Source organism: Manis pentadactyla, chromosome X (genome assembly GCF_030020395.1).
Source record: "Manis pentadactyla isolate mManPen7 chromosome X, mManPen7.hap1, whole genome shotgun sequence".
Taxonomy (NCBI): Eukaryota; Metazoa; Chordata; class Mammalia; order Pholidota; family Manidae; genus Manis; species Manis pentadactyla.
Window position 1 is genome coordinate 5,882,284 of NC_080038.1, and position 17,722 is coordinate 5,900,005.

General features: G+C 42.5%; 1 protein-coding gene across 6 annotated transcripts in view; it reads right to left on the reverse strand.

Moving 5' to 3' along the window:
• MID1 (midline 1) overlaps positions 1-17,722 on the reverse strand; it is a 338,498-nt gene that overhangs the window by 10,639 nt on the left and 310,137 nt on the right. For all 6 annotated transcript variants that reach the window (XM_036913002.2, XM_036913003.2, XM_036912999.2 and 3 more), the window contains exons 6-8: positions 16,356-16,483; positions 11,582-11,725; positions 325-486 (exon numbers count right to left, since the gene is read on the reverse strand). In XM_036913002.2, the coding sequence (XP_036768897.1) occupies positions 325-486; positions 11,582-11,725; positions 16,356-16,483 (434 nt within the window). The remainder of the gene's footprint in view (positions 1-324; positions 487-11,581; positions 11,726-16,355; positions 16,484-17,722) is intronic.

A 17,722-nucleotide genomic window follows, 5' to 3' on the forward strand; every position in this document is an offset into this window, starting at 1 on the left:
CCTCTGACGGAGAGCCACAGACCTAGACATGCAGCTGGAGTGAAAGACAGCATTCCTGCACACAGTGTTACTAGCGTGCTCCTCTGCTAGGGAACAATGCCACCTGCCATTTACCGAGCCCCAGCTGTGTGTCAGGCCTTTAAGGGGTGGAGTCGGTTTTGGAATGCAGAGATCTCCGCTACAAAACCCAATACTCCGCACTGGCTCTTCATTTTGAGGCTGCCAGCGATGCCTGGGACAGAGGAAAGGAAAGGGCAGGGGAATGGAGGCACTGGAAGGCTGGCAGATGACAGACGACACTTCTGCTGAGCAGACAGCACTTACTGTTTGTCTTCAACTTGCCAGGCTCACTGCTGCGGCTGCCCGCCTGGTTGATGGCCTTGACGACGAAGATGTACTTGGTGCCGCTCTGCAGACCGTGGACTGTGTAGTGGTTCTGCTTGATGTTGGGCACAATCATCCAGCTGTCCGCTGAGTTACACAGACCTGCAAAGCCAACCAGACACGGTGCAAGTCTCTGGCATAAGCACGGGGCAATGTTTGCGTAATGTCAAGGTTGCATAATGTTAGGTTATTGGACCTGTAAGTAGAGTGTTTTGTCACTTCTCTGGGAGACCACCAATAAACTCGAGTGCTCAGTGTCCCACCTATGGTAGGAAGCCAACCTACATTTATTAGTATATATTCCTACTGCTGCTCTAGATGGGAAAATCATTTCAAATGATTGTATTGCAAATTCTGTTCAGTACGAATAGGAACAGCAAAGATGGTTCTGCCCCAGACCCTGCACACGGTGTATGTGCTCCGTGTGTGGCTAGGAGCTGTGGGATGAAAAGAGAGCACGAGCCCTCGCCCTGCAGCCTCACCTCTCCTCTCACTCGGATGATCATGAACTTTTGGACCTCATCGATTCTGAGACTCACAGATGGTGAGAAGAGACCCAAGTCACGTATGAGAAGCAGACTTGGCTAACGCAGAGGCAGTAGATTGCAGTGTGGCCTCTAGTTCTTCACCCTGCCCTGGCTCCAGGCCCAACTGTCTCTGCAGTCACTCCCTTTAAAGAGATGGGATGTAGTCCCTCAGCACATAGCTTTAGCTTAGCACATGCCACTTGCTTTGGCCAATAGGACGAGGCCGAAGTGTAACATGCCAGTTGCAAGAGCAGGTATCAGGCAGCCTTGAGAGTTCCCATTGCCCCCTTGTGCCTCTGCCACTGCCCTGCAAGAACATTCCCCAGGGAGTCTGCTCAGCCCAGTGTGACGAGACACACAGGCAGTGGCCCCATTGCCTCATCAGTGCCCAGCCAAAGAGAGGGAGGTCGGCAGAGACTGGCCGACTCAACCCAGCTTCTGATGGGGGCGCTAGGAGAAAGACCACCGGGGTCATGCCCAGCATGTGTGGCAGCAGTTAACTGATCAAGAGACCTGTGCCTGAGAGAACCCCAGGGCAGTGGCGCCTACGGGCAGCTGAGGGCCCAGCGCGGAGCCGAGAAAAGGCCACCAGGCTGGCTTCAGAGCGCAGTGGGGCTGCCCCCCGCTGCCGCCTGCTGCACTCGGCAGGGTGTGGGCTGGGGAGGAGGCTGAGGATTTACGGTGCTTGGAAGCAGGCGTTGGAAAAAGGAAGCGCATTTTGTTTTGCAGCTGGCTGATGCTGAAAACATCCCTTTGGTAGTGGGCCTGACTCTCCTCTCCTCCCTCGCCTCTCATCAATCTCTACTCTGAGAGAATTCTCCCCCAGTCCCCTGGTGCCAGGCTGTCAGGAAGTTTCCTGACTCTGGCAAGTTTCCTTCACCAGTTCTCCGTGGAGGGCTAGGCCCCTGCACTTCCTGAGGGGCTCTGAACTCCCCTCCCCGCCTTTCCTTCCAGTGCATTTGCAAGTCAAGGCTTAGTTCCTTTGATCTCGGGCAACTTATACCTTCCCATAGTCCAGAGGGGCAGTCCCTTCACCTTTCTTTGCTCTCACCTCTTTGAGAATCTAATAAAACATTTCTGCAGAAAGAAGCTCACAAATGGATATCCATACCAACCCACAAACATTTGCAAAGTATTTCAAGATACTCACGGCTCCATGACATCTGTCTTTGAATCCTACCACACTCTTTCCAACTACTGAGTTTAGCATTGTTCATGGTAGTCCCACAGTTGAGAAGAGCTTACAAGTATTTTGTCAATTGTGAAAGTTCACCTCATATGACGTGTACCTTGGGTGCAGAGTATTTTCAGGCACACTCCAGTCTTCAGAAAACCCAACCAAGGAAACCAACAAAAGATAGATGTATCTTTAACCTTGTGATTTTTCTACTACCTCTTTTCATTCCCCCCCGTGAACATTTCAGCAGGAGGACTGCCAGATTGGACGAAGCCAGCCTCAAGGAAATAGCGTGAGAGCCGCAGAAGGTGTCGAGTGCCTGTGCGGCCATGTTTGGAGATGTCTAGCGCCACTCTGGCACGCCCCACCCCACACTTCCCCAACTCTTAGGCCTCTGTGCTCCCACCACTTCCAACTTGTGTAAGACCCTGGGAAATACCCACAGAGAGTTTCGCAGCAGGGGACTCTTCCTCCTCCATCCCCCTTTTGCACTTTCTCACCCTACTTTTTGTTTTTTCCTCACTGTTCCTTGAACACAGCTGTAATAACCTCAATACTTGCGGACAGTGCCACAGTCGAAGAGCAGATTTTGGTCCAACCAGAGAAGGGTCATTTTGAACTCGTGAGGTCTAGGCCCCAAGAAGCCAGTAACTCACTTTAGATATTTAACACTAACATTACAATGGGAATAAAACAAAACCCAATGAGCTTTTCCATTGCCTAGGATAATCCACTCATATTCCTAGACCTTTGTCAACAGCAGTCAGGAACGAATGAAAACAGGAACAGCATTCATAGAATCAAATGAGAATCCTATCAATGTCACCGCCTTTATACTGTTCCTCTTTAATTGCCTGTGTTACAGTAAAATGCCTATTGTGGTCAAAGAGAGCAAATGTAAAAATGTTTCAATAAATTTTACATCACTGTACAACCCCAAAAGCTGGGTTTAATGTGGTGGGGGAAGACTTTCAGCAACATCATAAAGCAGATGTCTGAAACTTCCACAAACTGCAACTTGGCCTACAATCCGAAGTCTTAACCCAACAAAAAAGATTTAATGTTTCATAAACCTTTTCCAAACACAAAAGGGACCCTGACTATCCTGATTCTTTTGTAGAGGTCACTGATTTTTTTCCTCAAATATTAAAAGAACGAAATGTTTATGGAGTAGTAAAATTTGATTGGGTAGCTTTCACTGGGACAATCTGCTCTCATGAATACTATTACTGTTAGGCTTACCTTTATATTATTATTGCCATGGTAATAATTGAGAAGTTGATTAAAAATGCCCAGAAAGGAACACTGACCATTTTCTTTTGGGGGCTGGAGTAAGTGGGGTGCCTCCGAGCACACCATCATCGCACAGCTAGTGCTGGTCCTGCGCCAGCACCACTTAACTTCTTGCACATGGCACCAAGCTCCAGACTTGTCTGCCTCGTGGTACCCCACTGTGTCGGGCCCGTTGACCAGGTTTTATTCGTCTCTTTATGAAACACCCATATAACCATCCTGACTGAAACGTCACTTGTCTCCAAATTCTTTTTCCATCATCTTTGAGGGTATTCAAATTTGAAGTATTAGAACTACAATGGAACTTGGAAGATAATTAGTTTATAATGGAACTTAACTGAATTTTTTGATTTTGTACATTTTCCCCTCACTCACAGTGGGTCAGATGCATTTCCCTGCATAAGGCTGTAGTAACTGAGGGGGTCCAATCACTGTAAGATCCTCAGTACATTTGGGATTTCAGACCTTTATACAGCAATTGCCATCTCGCAGTAAAACATAATATATATTATGCAACATGGACATCCTTGGAGAGGCTGCACTCCAGCTTCTAACGTCCTTTGTCTCTCCCAACAGACTGGACAAAAGTGAACATTTTTTTCCTTCTCTGTAAAAATAGTGTATGTTTAATAACTTTCAGGAATGTTTTCAAAATGACTAAAATAAATTAAATACAGATAACGACTTTGCCATGAAGGCTTGAAGAAACACATCTTTTGACTTTTGCTAATAATAATAAAAGGCTGTGGTAAGAGGCCCCAATTTAAAATTTGAAATGACGCTTTTAAAGTAGTTTTGGAAAAAACATGGAAAACATTGTAAAGTTAAACACTTATCTATTTATTAATAAGCAATTCATTAACATCAGTAGTCATGTTAATGAAAATGAAAAATAAAAAGCTAATAATGTCATTAATTTTGCATTTGAATGTGTGAATTTGAATAGCGAGAGCCTTTTTATAAGAATAGAGAGCTCCATAGATGTTATCGAATTCTCCTTCACTGAAGTCAGTTGAGGACAATTAACTAGAATTTATGATGACAAGTGAAGAAAGCATGACCAGGACAGTAAAAAATTTCCTAGTGACATGAGGAGCTGTAGCCAGTTTTTGAGCATAATGACTACTAATTTTCAGTAGACTTTTACTATTAGATCTTGCCATTCAATATAACATCTGCAAAGGATATTCCTCCAAATGGGATGGAGGACAGATGGACAAAGAACATTCAAGAAGGCCTTTCAAGTGAAGATTGTGTAAAATGCCATCATGGAGATGATCATGGCAAATTTCACAACAGACCTTTATCATACGATGAAAAATACCAGCTTCTTAAAAAGAAATGCAGTGGTAGGTGAGCACAGTTGTTTTTTGTAGGAATAGTAACTTTGAATACTTCTATGCTAACACTGTGGCAAACACAGGATTAAGACCTTTACTTTTATTACCTTGACCACCTGAAATTAAAACATTACCTGTTCTTACTGATGAGGAAACATATTCAGAGGACATGAAATCATCTGCCCTGAATTATAAAGCTTGTGGGGCCCAAAGCTGGGATCCAAATCCACGTCTCCCTCAGTTACTACAAATGTGTAACAGAAGAAGAAAATAATTTGAGGATGTTTGTATCTCATTGACCTTTTGATCTTGATTTACTCTTTCATTGTTGCGATTTGATCCCTTAGGTGTCAGGACTTCCCTACATTGGTTTAATGGACATTCAAGCCACAAACAAATCCTGATGCTAACAAGCTGATGGGAGCACCCCAGTTAGATGTGCGCCTCCAGCTTCACTGTTTGCCATCGAGCCTGGAAGAACAGGCCTTTTCGGTGTCTGTGCGTTAAATAAAGAACGTCTGTAATCTGCATTAAGCCATCTGCATTTATTTTCTTGTCACAACTGCTTTTGGAACAAAATGCCTTCCCTGGCATCACCCAGCATGAAGCTCTGGGTTCAGTAGTGTTACTGTTATTGGCTTTCTATGGGCATGGTATCTTCTCATCTATTCCATTTATATGTCTTGTTCTGGTATTATTTTCTATGCCAACAACATGGAAGTCAAGTTAGTTAGTCACAGTTTAGCCACCTGGAAAACCCTAAGTTTCAAGCAATAGACATCTTCATTTTGGGGATGGAGCGAAGCACTGGTATTGAGCTGGGGTTCTAGAGTAGACTGCGTCGGCTTATTCCTTACTCCATGCAGTATCTGTGCCCTTTGTCACATCACCTGGAAGGCCCTCGCACTCGGACTCCAGGCTCGTCCTCGGGACTAGCTTCGGCCAGTGGCATGTCAGCTAACATGACAAAGACTTGTTAAGGGGCTTGAAAAACACGTGTGCAGTTGAGCCTGCCTTTACACCTTCATGTCTGCAGTCACCAGGAGAGCATCCCTAAGCCGAACTGCAGGAGACAGATGCACTCCAGTTGAGTCACCCATGACCAGCCTGACCTGCGAAGGAGCCTATCCAAAATCAGCAGGACTTCCTGGCTGACCCCCAGCTGATTCTAGATACATGAACAATCCATGTTCATTGTTCTATGCTCCTTGGGTTCTGTGGTTACTGGCTGCTGGGCAAAAACCAACTAATACAGGGCCCATCAGTCCAGGCTCACGATAATTGAAGAAATTTCAGGAGACATAACCATCTGCAGCCGACGTGCCTTTGGTTGGCCCCCATGCTTCCCACTCCATGCTGTTCATGACTTTGTGTGATCCTTTCTCCTTGAGTATAGGCAGCACCTGTGACCTGCTTCTAAGCAACAGACTATGGCCAGGGACAAAGGTCCTATCATCATTATAGCCCCTGTGATATTCCACTATATGTCAAAGGTGAAGGGAGCCTGCAAATAGAATTAAGGTCTCTAATTGGCTGACTTCAAGTTAATCAGATTATTCTGAGTAGGTCTGACCTAACCAGGTGAGAGACTTGCAGCCACAGAGACACAGCCTCTCTCGCCTCTGCTGGCCTTGGAGAAGCAAGCTTCCACAAACTCCACAACTATAATGAAACAAATTCTGACAACAACCTGAGGGACCTAGGAAGTGAATTTTCCTTGACTGGGCCTCCAGATGAGAATGCAGCCCAGCCAGCACCTTGACTTCAGCCTGTGAAACCCTAAGAAGAGGGACCCAGTTAAACTGTGCCCAGAATCCTGCTCTAAATGTTAATTTTTCTAGTTACACTATTCATTCATCAACAGATGTTGCTTCTATCAATCCATTGTGTGTTTTCAGAGAACCTTCTCCGTTTTTTGAGTCTGATACAATGCTTATCAATCCCAGTTCACTTTTTGCAATAAATCATGCTGCTATGTCTTTTATTTTTTAAGGTATCATTGATATACAATCATATGAAGGTTTCACACGAGCAACATTTTAGTTACAATATTCACCCATATTATCAAGTCCCCCCTACACCTCAGTGCAGTCACTGTCCATCAGCACAGTAAGATGCCAGAGTCACTACGTGTCTTCTCTGTGCTATACTGCCTTCCCTGTCACTCACCAACATTATGTGTTCTCATCATAATGCCCCTTAATCCCCTTCTCCTTCTTCCCTTTGGTAACCACTAGTCCCTACTTGGGTTCTGTGAGTCTGCTGCTGTTTTGTTCCTTCAGTTTTCCTTTGTTCTTATACTCCACATATGAGTGAAACCATTTGATATTTGTCTTTCTCCACCTGGCTTATTTCACTGAGCATAATACCCTCTAGCTCCATCCATGTTGTTGCAAATGGTAGGATTTGTTTTCTTCTTATGGCTGAATAATATTCCATTGTGTATATGTACCACCTCTTCTTTGTCCATTCATCTACTGATGGACACTTAGGTTGCTTCCATTTCTTGGCTGTTGTAAATAGTGCAGCGATAAACATAGGGGTGCATATGTCTTTTTCAAACTAGGCTCCTGCATTCTTAGGGTAAATTCCTAGGAGTGGGATTCCTGGGTCAAATGGTATTTCTATTTTTAGTTTTTTGAGGAACCTCCATACTGCTTTCCACAATGGTTGAATCATTTTACATTCCCACCAGCAGTGTAGGAGGGTTCCCCTTTCTCCACATCCTGGCCAGCATTTGTTGTTCCTAGTCTTTTCTATGTTGGCCATCCTAACTGGTTGAGGTGATATCTCATTGTGGTTTTAATTTGCATTTTCCTGATGATTAGTGATGTGGAGCATCTTTTCATGTGCCTGTTGGCCATCTGAATTTCTTCTTTGGAGAGGTGTCTGTTTAGATCTTCCGTCCATTTTTTAATCCAGTTATTTGCTTTTTGGGTGTTAAGGCATGTGAGCTCTTTGTATATTTTGGATGTTAACCCCTTATTGGATAAGTGATTTATGAATATATTCTCTCATACTGTAGGATGTCTTTTTGTTCTGCTGATGGTGTCCTTTGCTGTACAGAAGCTTTTTAGTTTGATGTAGTCCCATGTGTTCATTTTTGCTTTTGTTTCCCTTGCCTGAGGAGATGTGTTCAGGAAAAAGTTGCTCATGTTTATGTTCAAGAGATTTTTGCCTTTGTTTTTTTCTAAGAGTTTTATGGTTTCATGACTTACATTCAGGTCTTTGATCCATTTTGAGTTTACTTTTGTGCATGGAGTTAGACAATAATCCAATTTCATTCTCTTACATGTAGCTGTCCAGTTTTGCCAACACCATTTGTTGAAGAGGCTGTCATCTCCCCAGTGTATATCAATGGCTCCTTTACTATATATTAATTGGCCATATATGTGAGTTTATATCTGGGCTCTCTAGTCTGTTCCATTGATCTATGGTCTGTTCTTGTGCCAGTACCAAATTGTTTTGATTACTGTTCATGCCTCTATTTCTATCTGTTCTTTTCAGACCTTCATGCTCTCCTCTCTGATTTCCTTGAAATATCTGACCAGCTTTTGAATTTTATCTTCTTCACGTGAATGTTTGATACAATATCTGGTTCAGTTTACTCAACATGCTAGAAATATTTATCCCATAGCATTGAGGAAGCAATTCCTTAAGTGAAGACAAAAAGAAATTCATCATACTTGCTTCTTTTTGTTGTGTTTTCCCCTCCATGCTGCACAGTACAGTGCTGTGTGGGTGGGTCAGTGTGTTCAGTTATGTTCTCAGTATTTAGAATGTAATCATGTAGATGCTATCTGTTTACCTTGCTTTAAATTAGGTTTTTTCAACCTTGGCACTACTGACATTTCGGGTCACATCATTCTTTGTTGTGTGGGGAGGCAGGGGGATGTTCTTGTGCACTGTGGGACATTTCCCATCATCCCTGGTGTTTACCAACTGGATGCCAGTAGCACCTTCTCCCCTGGGTTCTCAGAACCAAAAATGTCTGCAGATATTGCAAGAAGTATTGCTTTAAATGAAGGAGTGCCTACTAAGTATGATATTAGTGATTATAGAGTACTTTGTATTCCAGTTTATGGTGAAGCATAATTCAGGTTTGAAGTTCTTACAGACCTTAATTCTGTGTTAAGTTTAAGGTATACGTGGCCTACATCAGTGAAACATAAGCTCATGCAGCTGGAAAAATTCATTAAAAAATTCTTATGTCACCTCTTTGAAGGGCAATTTGGCAATGTTAGTCAAAATTAAAATGCAAATAATCTTTATCCTAGCAATTTCATCTCAAGAGATTATTTTACAGACATAATTCCCCTGGTGTGAAAGGATAGTCAAGGATATTCACACCAAGGCATTATTTATTAGGGCAAAAGATCAGAAACTAAATATACATGAATAGAAGATGAGATAAATAAGTTAGAGTACATCCTTACTATAGTACACTATGCTCTCTTAAAAAGGAATGAAGCACTTCTTTATTTGCACTGAAATAGAATAGTCTCTTAGATATAATATTTAGTGAAAAAAGCAAGGTGGAGAACTGTGGATGGCATATGTATGGCTATGTTTTGTGTCCCTAGAGAGAGAGAGAGGGTGTGTGTATCCCTGTTTAGAAATAGACATCTCAAGAAAGATCCATGAGAAACGAAACTGGTGCAGTGCGCAACTCTGGACCCTGGGTGACTGGTATACTGAAAGATACCTGATTTTCACTGTGTACATTTTACATATTATTATACAGTGTTCATGCATTACTTACTAAAAAGAAAGATTTTAGAGAATTAGTATTTCTTCATGATCTGTAGCAGGGCATGTAGAAGTGGGGATGAGGAATGATACCAGAAGAATCCAAATTCTAAAAGAAGAGTGAAATCATGCCTAACCATTGCTGTGCTCATGCTTCTCAAAAAAAAGAAGCAGGCCCAAGGAAGCACTTTAAACAGCTGAGGACGGTAATGAGAAAAGGGGCCAGAGGCAGAGGGATCTGTCTGGAATCACCTTCTCCTTCTCCTCTCTGATGCTAGTGCCGTTGCGGGCGGCCTGGCTCTCTCTGCCCCCACGACTCCCTATAGTTCCCCTTGTATATGCCTCTGCTCCATGCTCTCCTCCACAGGGCAGCCAGAATTGGCTTCTAATCGTACATCTGACGGCACTGCTGCTCTGCCCGGCTCCCAATGCCAACACAGTGTGGCCTGGGCAGCCCTCTGTGCTCCAGCTCTTTCCTATGGGTGGGGTGAAGGGACTGGTAATTAAGAACATGTGCTTTCTGGAAGCAGACCTATATGGGGTTTGAGTCCTGCTCCTATTTCTCTACTTCATTTCTCACTGTCTCCTGTTCCTCCCTCACCTCTCCAGCCATCTCCCAACACACCTGACCATTTTATGTCTCTATAGTTTTGCTTATGACAACATAGCTGTCTGGGATCCCCTTAGCTTGCTGATATGTACCCGCTCCCTTTCAAGACTTAACTGAACCATCACCTTCCCCAGGACATCTTTGCTGCACCCACCTTTCTGCCCTCTCTACATTTCCTACCTACCCAGGCAGCTTGGCACAGTTACTCTCAGCATTTCATGATTTTCCCCCTTTCACTCCAAAATTACACATTCTTGGAAAATGGTGAGATGTTAACAAAAGCTTCAAGGCAGGCCAATTAGGGAGTTGGTCAGAGAGTCAGAGAGCTGAGGAAGGGAGGCTGGGAAAGGGGGATGTAAGGAAGGTCAGGGGAGCCATTTTCCATATGGGGCATTGATACTTCAGTCACTCAGAAGCGGCGGGTCTTTCTGCATCACTCTTTTAATTAATCCTAAATATAATTCCTATTTTAAGCATCCCATGCCTTGGAATTACTTGTGCTAGGAAAGAACAGTGCAGCTAAGAGAGAAAAAGTTGATACAATGGAAGCACATGCACTTGATAAGGATTCGTTCAAAACATTTCTTTGTTGAAAAGTGACTGTTAGTCTATTGTACTTTGACATACTCTGTTTTTATTTGCTCAAGAAGTTTCAAACTTGCTCCCCTAAAAAACCATTTCTCCTGGTTCTTTGCCATGTACTCAACTCAATTTAAGCAAGCCCACAGATTGAGGAGTGCCTCCTCCTCTATCAGCTCTGGGGCCAGCTACTGCTGCTGTCTCACGTCACCACACTGTCTCTGATACCAAGTATCTCACGCACCCCAGTGAGGGGCAGGCCTCTGTGTTTCAAGCAAGGTCTGAAATTCCTTCCAGGTGGGGCCAATTCTTGTCATTTCAAATGATGGCCCCGCTCTCCTCCCAAAGGCAACAGGTATTTGACATTCTTTGACTATTCCTTCTACTAAATCCTTTTTAAAAAATTGTGAAATAACTCTCAGAAGAGTACATAAAACTGAATGTATAATGACAAAACCCTGTAACCCCCACCCAGAGAGTTCTGTAACCCTATAATCTCCATGTTTTCTTCCCAGTGATGTCCCTTCTCTACCATCCCAGAGGTAACCACCATCCTGACTTTTATTTACACCTATGTATGCATCTCTAAACTAACTAGCTTATTTTTATATTTAAGCTGGAAATGTATACATGAACTCATACTGCATATATTCTTTTGTTTCTTGCGTTTTTGTCTAAATATGTTTATGAGATTCATCCATGTGGTTAGCCTAGAGATCATTAATTTTCATCACTCTTCGGCCAGTTATTTTTACTAGCAGAGTACAAGTGAGTGCTATCATCTTGGTTATGAAAGACAGCCAATAAACACTGCATGTATTCTTTCCTTCCTTGCCTTTCCTTGATGTTTACATTTAGAAATGCCATCAATCTGAAAACGGTCACGACACACAGCAATCAGTAGGGTGTGCGTGATACTTACTGACGACATTGGCTTGTCCGGTGAATATGGTGTACTGGAGCTCGTAGGAAACCACGCTGAATTCATCATCAGAGCTCCAGTGAACGGTGATGGTGTCGTAGGAAGCTGTGCAGAGCTCTTCTCGAATTGTGGGAGGGTTGGGAGCTGTGGGGGTCAAGAATCAGACACCGATGGAATACACTTCAGAGATGCTTGACACTCAAAGCAGGCCTTTCTAGTCGGTCCATCTAGGTAGCCAGTATGGACTAACTCTATTTATCATGAAAGCATGTTTAGGAGCTTAAGCAAGCAGTACTCTTTTACCACGAAAGTAAACATGTTAAAAAGTAAACAAGATGAACTTTTGTAATTTCATCTACCTTGGGGGAGGTTACCACTAACTTTTTCGGTAAAGGGCTACATGGTAAATATTATAGGCTTTGTGGGCCATACAGTCTGTGTTACAGCTGCTCAGCTCTACCTTTATACCATCGGAGTAGCCACAGGTAATTCGTGCTTGAATGGACACGACGAGGTTCCAGTAAAACTTAATTTACAAAAACAGGTGAAGGCTATGAGCTGAAGTTTGCCAATCTGAGCTACGTGATGCCACACACTGTATTTAGGTACCCAAATATACTGTTGTTGGGACAATAGTGTTTATTATTCTATAACAACTCAGCCAAATAATTTGTTTGTTTCTTTCACTAGATATCTTGATGGCTTATATGAAAAAAAAACTTATTAGCATGGCCCTATTTTCTTCTCATTTTTCAATTAATAGGTGATATTTCAAAGTTAAGAAGACCATTATTAACAATCAGTCATATCTAAGAAGTACATTTTCCTTCCCCAAAGAAAACATGATTCCTTGGCATTTGGGTAACTATCACTGGAGCAGGCTGCTGTTTTATGTCTTGAACACAGTCTAGAGTAGAGAAGTCGACAGTCTACCAAAACAATGATCTTAAGTTGACTTAAAATCTACTGGATTAATTTCAGTAACTGGTTTTATGGAAAGAATTTGTGACCAAGAAAAAGACTAGGCAGTGAGTGTTTTGAACTGGCAATAATATTTTAGAGCAGGGGTGGGCAAAGTATGGCTATGAACCATATCTGGCCCACTGCCTATTTTTGTAAATAAAGTTTTATTGGAACACTGTCAGACTCATTCATTTATGTACTGTTTATAGCTGCTTTTGTGCAACAACTGAGTTGAGCAGTTGGGACTATATATCCTGCAAAGTCTAAAATATTTACCATTTGGCCCTTTAGAGTCAAAGTTTATTGACCCCTGATTTGGAGAATCAATCCAGCCCTTTTCTTCTTCTCTTCTGTACACCAGAAGCTAACTTCAAAGGGAGAAACTTTTCTACATTTGACAGATTAGTAGCAACCTTTGCTTATGCTATGACAGAGTTCATTCCTGCTCTAAACTTTGATCAGGACCAATGAATCTGAAACAAGCCCAAAGAGGGAAGAAAGTTTATGAAAGTGGTAAATTTAAAATTGATTGTCTTACTATTCTTCACTTTACCACCTGGAGATATACCCAGTACAACTATTGTACGAAGCAAGTAAGTTTTATGTCTGCTGTATAAAGTCAATTATCCAACTTTGTCTATTGGTTATTCAATTCCAGAAACATAATGAGCACCTGCATGTGGCTGGCAAGCATGAAGTAGTGCATACCGAGCCCTTAAAGCATTCCTTCTGGAGTATGTATTTATACATCTGTCTCCTGAAATATCCACATGCCAGATTTAATGTCACGTGCTGTGACTTGGGTGTGCATGAATCAGTGACACCAATCAGGGGATGCATTATGTGGGGGAGACCCAGCTGCATCGTAAAACATGCTTATAATTATCTGTGTGGTCCTTGTTAGTGTGGGATCACCCTCCACAGATCGGCGGAGAAATACACATTCTCCCATAATTTCAATAGTTCACTGAATTATTTCTTCATCAAGCATTATAGGAAGATTTTGTTCTTTCTGTATTTAGTATATGATTAAATATAAAGTAAACTTATGTTCAAACTAGGCAAATAGCTGTGAGACACACGGCAGCAGCTGTAATCAGAGAGGAAATGTCGCCTCTCTGGGCTATTAACTTGACATACCACTTAGAGGCATGTCACAGGAAAAAAAAAATCTTGTTTTCACAGCCAGGCAGGCTAACCCTGTTTTGATTTTAAACCCAATGGGTTTGTCCCGAAAAGTCAATACCCAATTTTTTTGTAAATGAGAATAGCAGTATGCTGCCAATTTCAATATTCAGGGAATTGATACCAGAACTGTTATTTTCTTGCCTTTTTCATAAACATGACACAAGAAATGGTGGGCTAATACTCCACAGGCACCTCATTTCCTGCTTACAAATGTCTGATAAACTATTTGGACTTGGCAATATCAGCCAAGCATCGCATGTTATGGCCAGGATTGATGTTATGTCTAGAAGTGGGCCAAATTTGTATGTGAGGTTGACAGCCAAGAAGGCCTACGAGCAGGTACTCCATATGGTCTTTGGTTTGGCATAAACAGCCATCACGATGATCTATGGTAAGCATGTTACCAGTTGGTGCCAACGACTTTCATAATTTCCCCCTAATCAGCACCCTGGCAGTCACGTGGAAGTACGTGCCCATGCATATGTACCCACTGAAATCCTAGGAAACGAGTATTGGGAAACGGGGAGGACACGTTCTTGTCAACAAGACACTGATTTTGTGCAGATGGCCGTGCGCCCAGCTGCACAGCTCTTCGGTCTTCTCTGCCCGTAGGCATGAGCTTCTGACACAGATCTGGCCACATGACACAAGGGGAAGTTTGCCAGATGAGTCTTCTGAGCAAGCTTTTTGGTTTCCTGGGAAACAAAGACAAACCTGGCCGACACAGGTTTGGTCATCATTTCCCCTCTGCCCCTCTCTTTTTGTTTATTAGTTGAGCAAAATGCTTGGAGGTGCTGTAGACATGTTGGGATCACATGGCAAAAAAGCAACACAAGGAAGATGGCAGAGCAGGAAAAGAGAAAGAGCCTGGGGTCTGAGGTCATCACTGAACCTTTGCCCAGCTCTGGGTCACATCCCTCTGTTCCTGTTTCTGGGATACGACCACTCTTTAAGGGGTTTAGTTACTGCTAGTTGGATTTTCTGAGGTTGCAACCATACTCATTCCCAAATGTCAAAAGACGAAATGAGATTTTTAACAGGATGCCATGATAAAAACCTCTTAGCCAGAGGAAGTCTAGACCAGCACAAACTAATATAGTAGCCACAAGCTACGTGTGGCTCTTTAAATTTCAAGTAAATTTAATTAAAGTTAAATAAAAGGAAAAATTCACAAGGTACATTTCAAGTTTTCAATTGCCCCCTAAGGCTAGCAGCTACCATCTTGGACAGTGCAGACACAGAATGTTTCTATCATTGTAGAAAGTTCTATGGGCTAGTGTTATTTTAATAAGTCTCAGAGTTAAAAGCTTAAAAAAGGAAGCTGGTATATTCATAAATATTTGAAAACAAGTGGTATGGGTTGAAAGAATTACTTATGAAGTTTGTGGAACAGCCTGACTCCCTTGCAAATGCAGAAAGGCTAAAAATAACACATCGGGTACCTTGCAAAAAACCCTGATCTTCTGGGTACGGTGCTCCTAGAATATAAACTCCTTGCCTTCTATCCACAGACTGTGAAAACAAACATCACACAATGCTCCCTCTCTTCCGTGCCACCTTTCCCAGCCACTCTCCCACAAACACGCACACCCAGAACTTGGGGGTAGACACACTGATGCCGTGCTAAGTTAGGGCTGTGGTCTCTTAAAGGTTGCATGTCCTCAATTCAGTGCACATATGGCTTCACTGTGTATATGGCGCCTTCCTGAAGTCATAGGCACCAGTGGCTTTGGCTAACACAAATAAGGTCATCTAAATAGTCCACATTCTACCAACGCATGTTTTCAGTTCCTGCTTTAGAGGTTGACAGCAAAGAAAAATTCGGAAGCATGGTTAGGATTAGTAGACACCTGAGGTTTTCCTTTATTACTGTTGATTTTTGTTTTTTAAGCCTGACAGCCTCGCAACCCCCCCACCCGACACACACATACAAGCCTATCAAAAAGCACAAAAGTGAAACAGGGCACCGGGAACTCAATTTTGGGGTCCTTTGCGACGGTATCCTTTGCCAAGATGAAATTCGGCCTTTAACAGAAAGAGCAGAAGTCTTTGGAGTCCGTACAGGCCTGGGCCAAACCCTAATTCCACCACTCCTCGGCTATCTGATCTCCAGTAAGATGGATGGTGTCCATCCTTGGCAAAATGAGGATTATGATACTTTACCTCAATCTGATTTTGTGAAGATTAAACAAGGTCACAAATGCAAAGAGCTGGAGCAGGGTAGACACCCAATCAAAGTTAGCTGCCAAGTTTTTCTCTGCCAAGGCACTGTGAGAGTCAGATGCCTTGCCGAGACGAAATGGAAAACAGCCACGCCACCTTATGTATCTCTTTGATGGCCAACAGTTATTACTTGTGGTACCCACAGTCTGAGAGTGAGGGAAATGGTGGTAAGGATGCTTTTAATTATCAGGATTCTCTTTTTCCTTCTGTCCCCAATTTAGTCTTGGATTGGGTTGTTTGGGTTGGAAAAAAAAAAGTAGCAGAAATTGTTTATGGGAGTATTAGACTCCATTCCTAAAGCAAAAGCCCACACCACTGGTTTTTTAGGGCACTGATCTGGTGGCAAACTATTTATATCAGCGAATGCACATAGTATTAAAGAGAACACAAAGGACCATACCTGTAAGGTAATCCAGACATTCCAGCAATTTCTTCTCTCGGGAAAAATCTAAGGCAAAGGTATCAAATGTGTCGTTGAGGTTGATTTCAGGAATTAGGACCTGGGATGACGCAGTGGCCATGGAGACCCTGTAATTTAAACAAAACAACTTTTTAGAGATGTCAAGATGGCCTTCACCATCACTGCATAGAAATGAAAGAAACAAAAGGAAAGAAATATCATTAAAAGATAGTGCTGTTTTTGTATGAGAACCTTCAGAACCTCAGAATGGCACAGCACAGCAACACAAGGCAAATGAAGGCAAACTCAAAGAAAAGGCAAAGGACTTGGGGAAAAATAGCAGAATGGCTTCCTTCCCTTCCTTTTTACTATCAGAAAAAAAAAATTTGCCAGAGAGGCAAAAGAATATGCATGTTTCACGTCGCTGTGTGTTCTAACAGCCTGGCCCCGTCACATCTAACCCCAGGGAGGGGCACACGGCTCCGGGCATTTCTTCACACATCTGTCTGGGAAACTGTTTGTTCCTTTCAGACTCGACCCTGCTCCACTTCAAAGAAGAGTCTCCAAAATTTCAAACTGCATAAAAGGCAAAGTGAAGATTAAAAGAGAATGTTTCCAGATATTGGATTAGTTTAATCAATTACTAGCCTCTGTCTAAAATAAACATTAAAAAAGGAGCTTTTGTCTGGCTTGTTTTCATTCTCCTTGTATTCATTTTCTTGCACCATATTCCCAGCAGATGCCATGGAAAATATTCATGAGCTTTCTCACAAATTCCCCCAACGGACGCACCATTTCTCCTCTTCATTCAGGGTTGCTAGTTAGAATTCTCATTTATAAACTCTAAGCAAGATGTAAGTAAGTATCAATCTCTTGCTATGGACTCTCATGTTAACTTAGAAAGTTCAGTTACTAATAGCAGAACATGTTGACTAATTAAAAAATGCAAGTCATTCTCTTAAAAGCAAGGAATTTGTGGCATGATGGAAAACACTTCTGGGCGTATCAAACTGCTAGATCTTGTTGATTTTGGTATTTGTTAAGTTCAGTGACCACCACCAAGGACCTAGTTGGTGGAGGGTTGTGTGCATAGCACTAGGCGTTTTTGAGCAAAGAAATAACTTTGAAATAGCTTAGCTCTAAAGCTACTTACTTATTTTCTGATTAAGGGCACTGATACTTATACAAAGTCACAAAGCTAGCTGGTAACAGCCAGGAGAATTCCAGGTCTGTACTCTTCCATCTAATCTAGAAAAATTCCAAACTGGTTTCTGCAAGAGAATCATCTCTTTCTGCATCTCTGAATGGCTCTTAGAGAGCTTTGGATTTTATAAAGATAATGTATCTTGGCTATACATATTACTCCT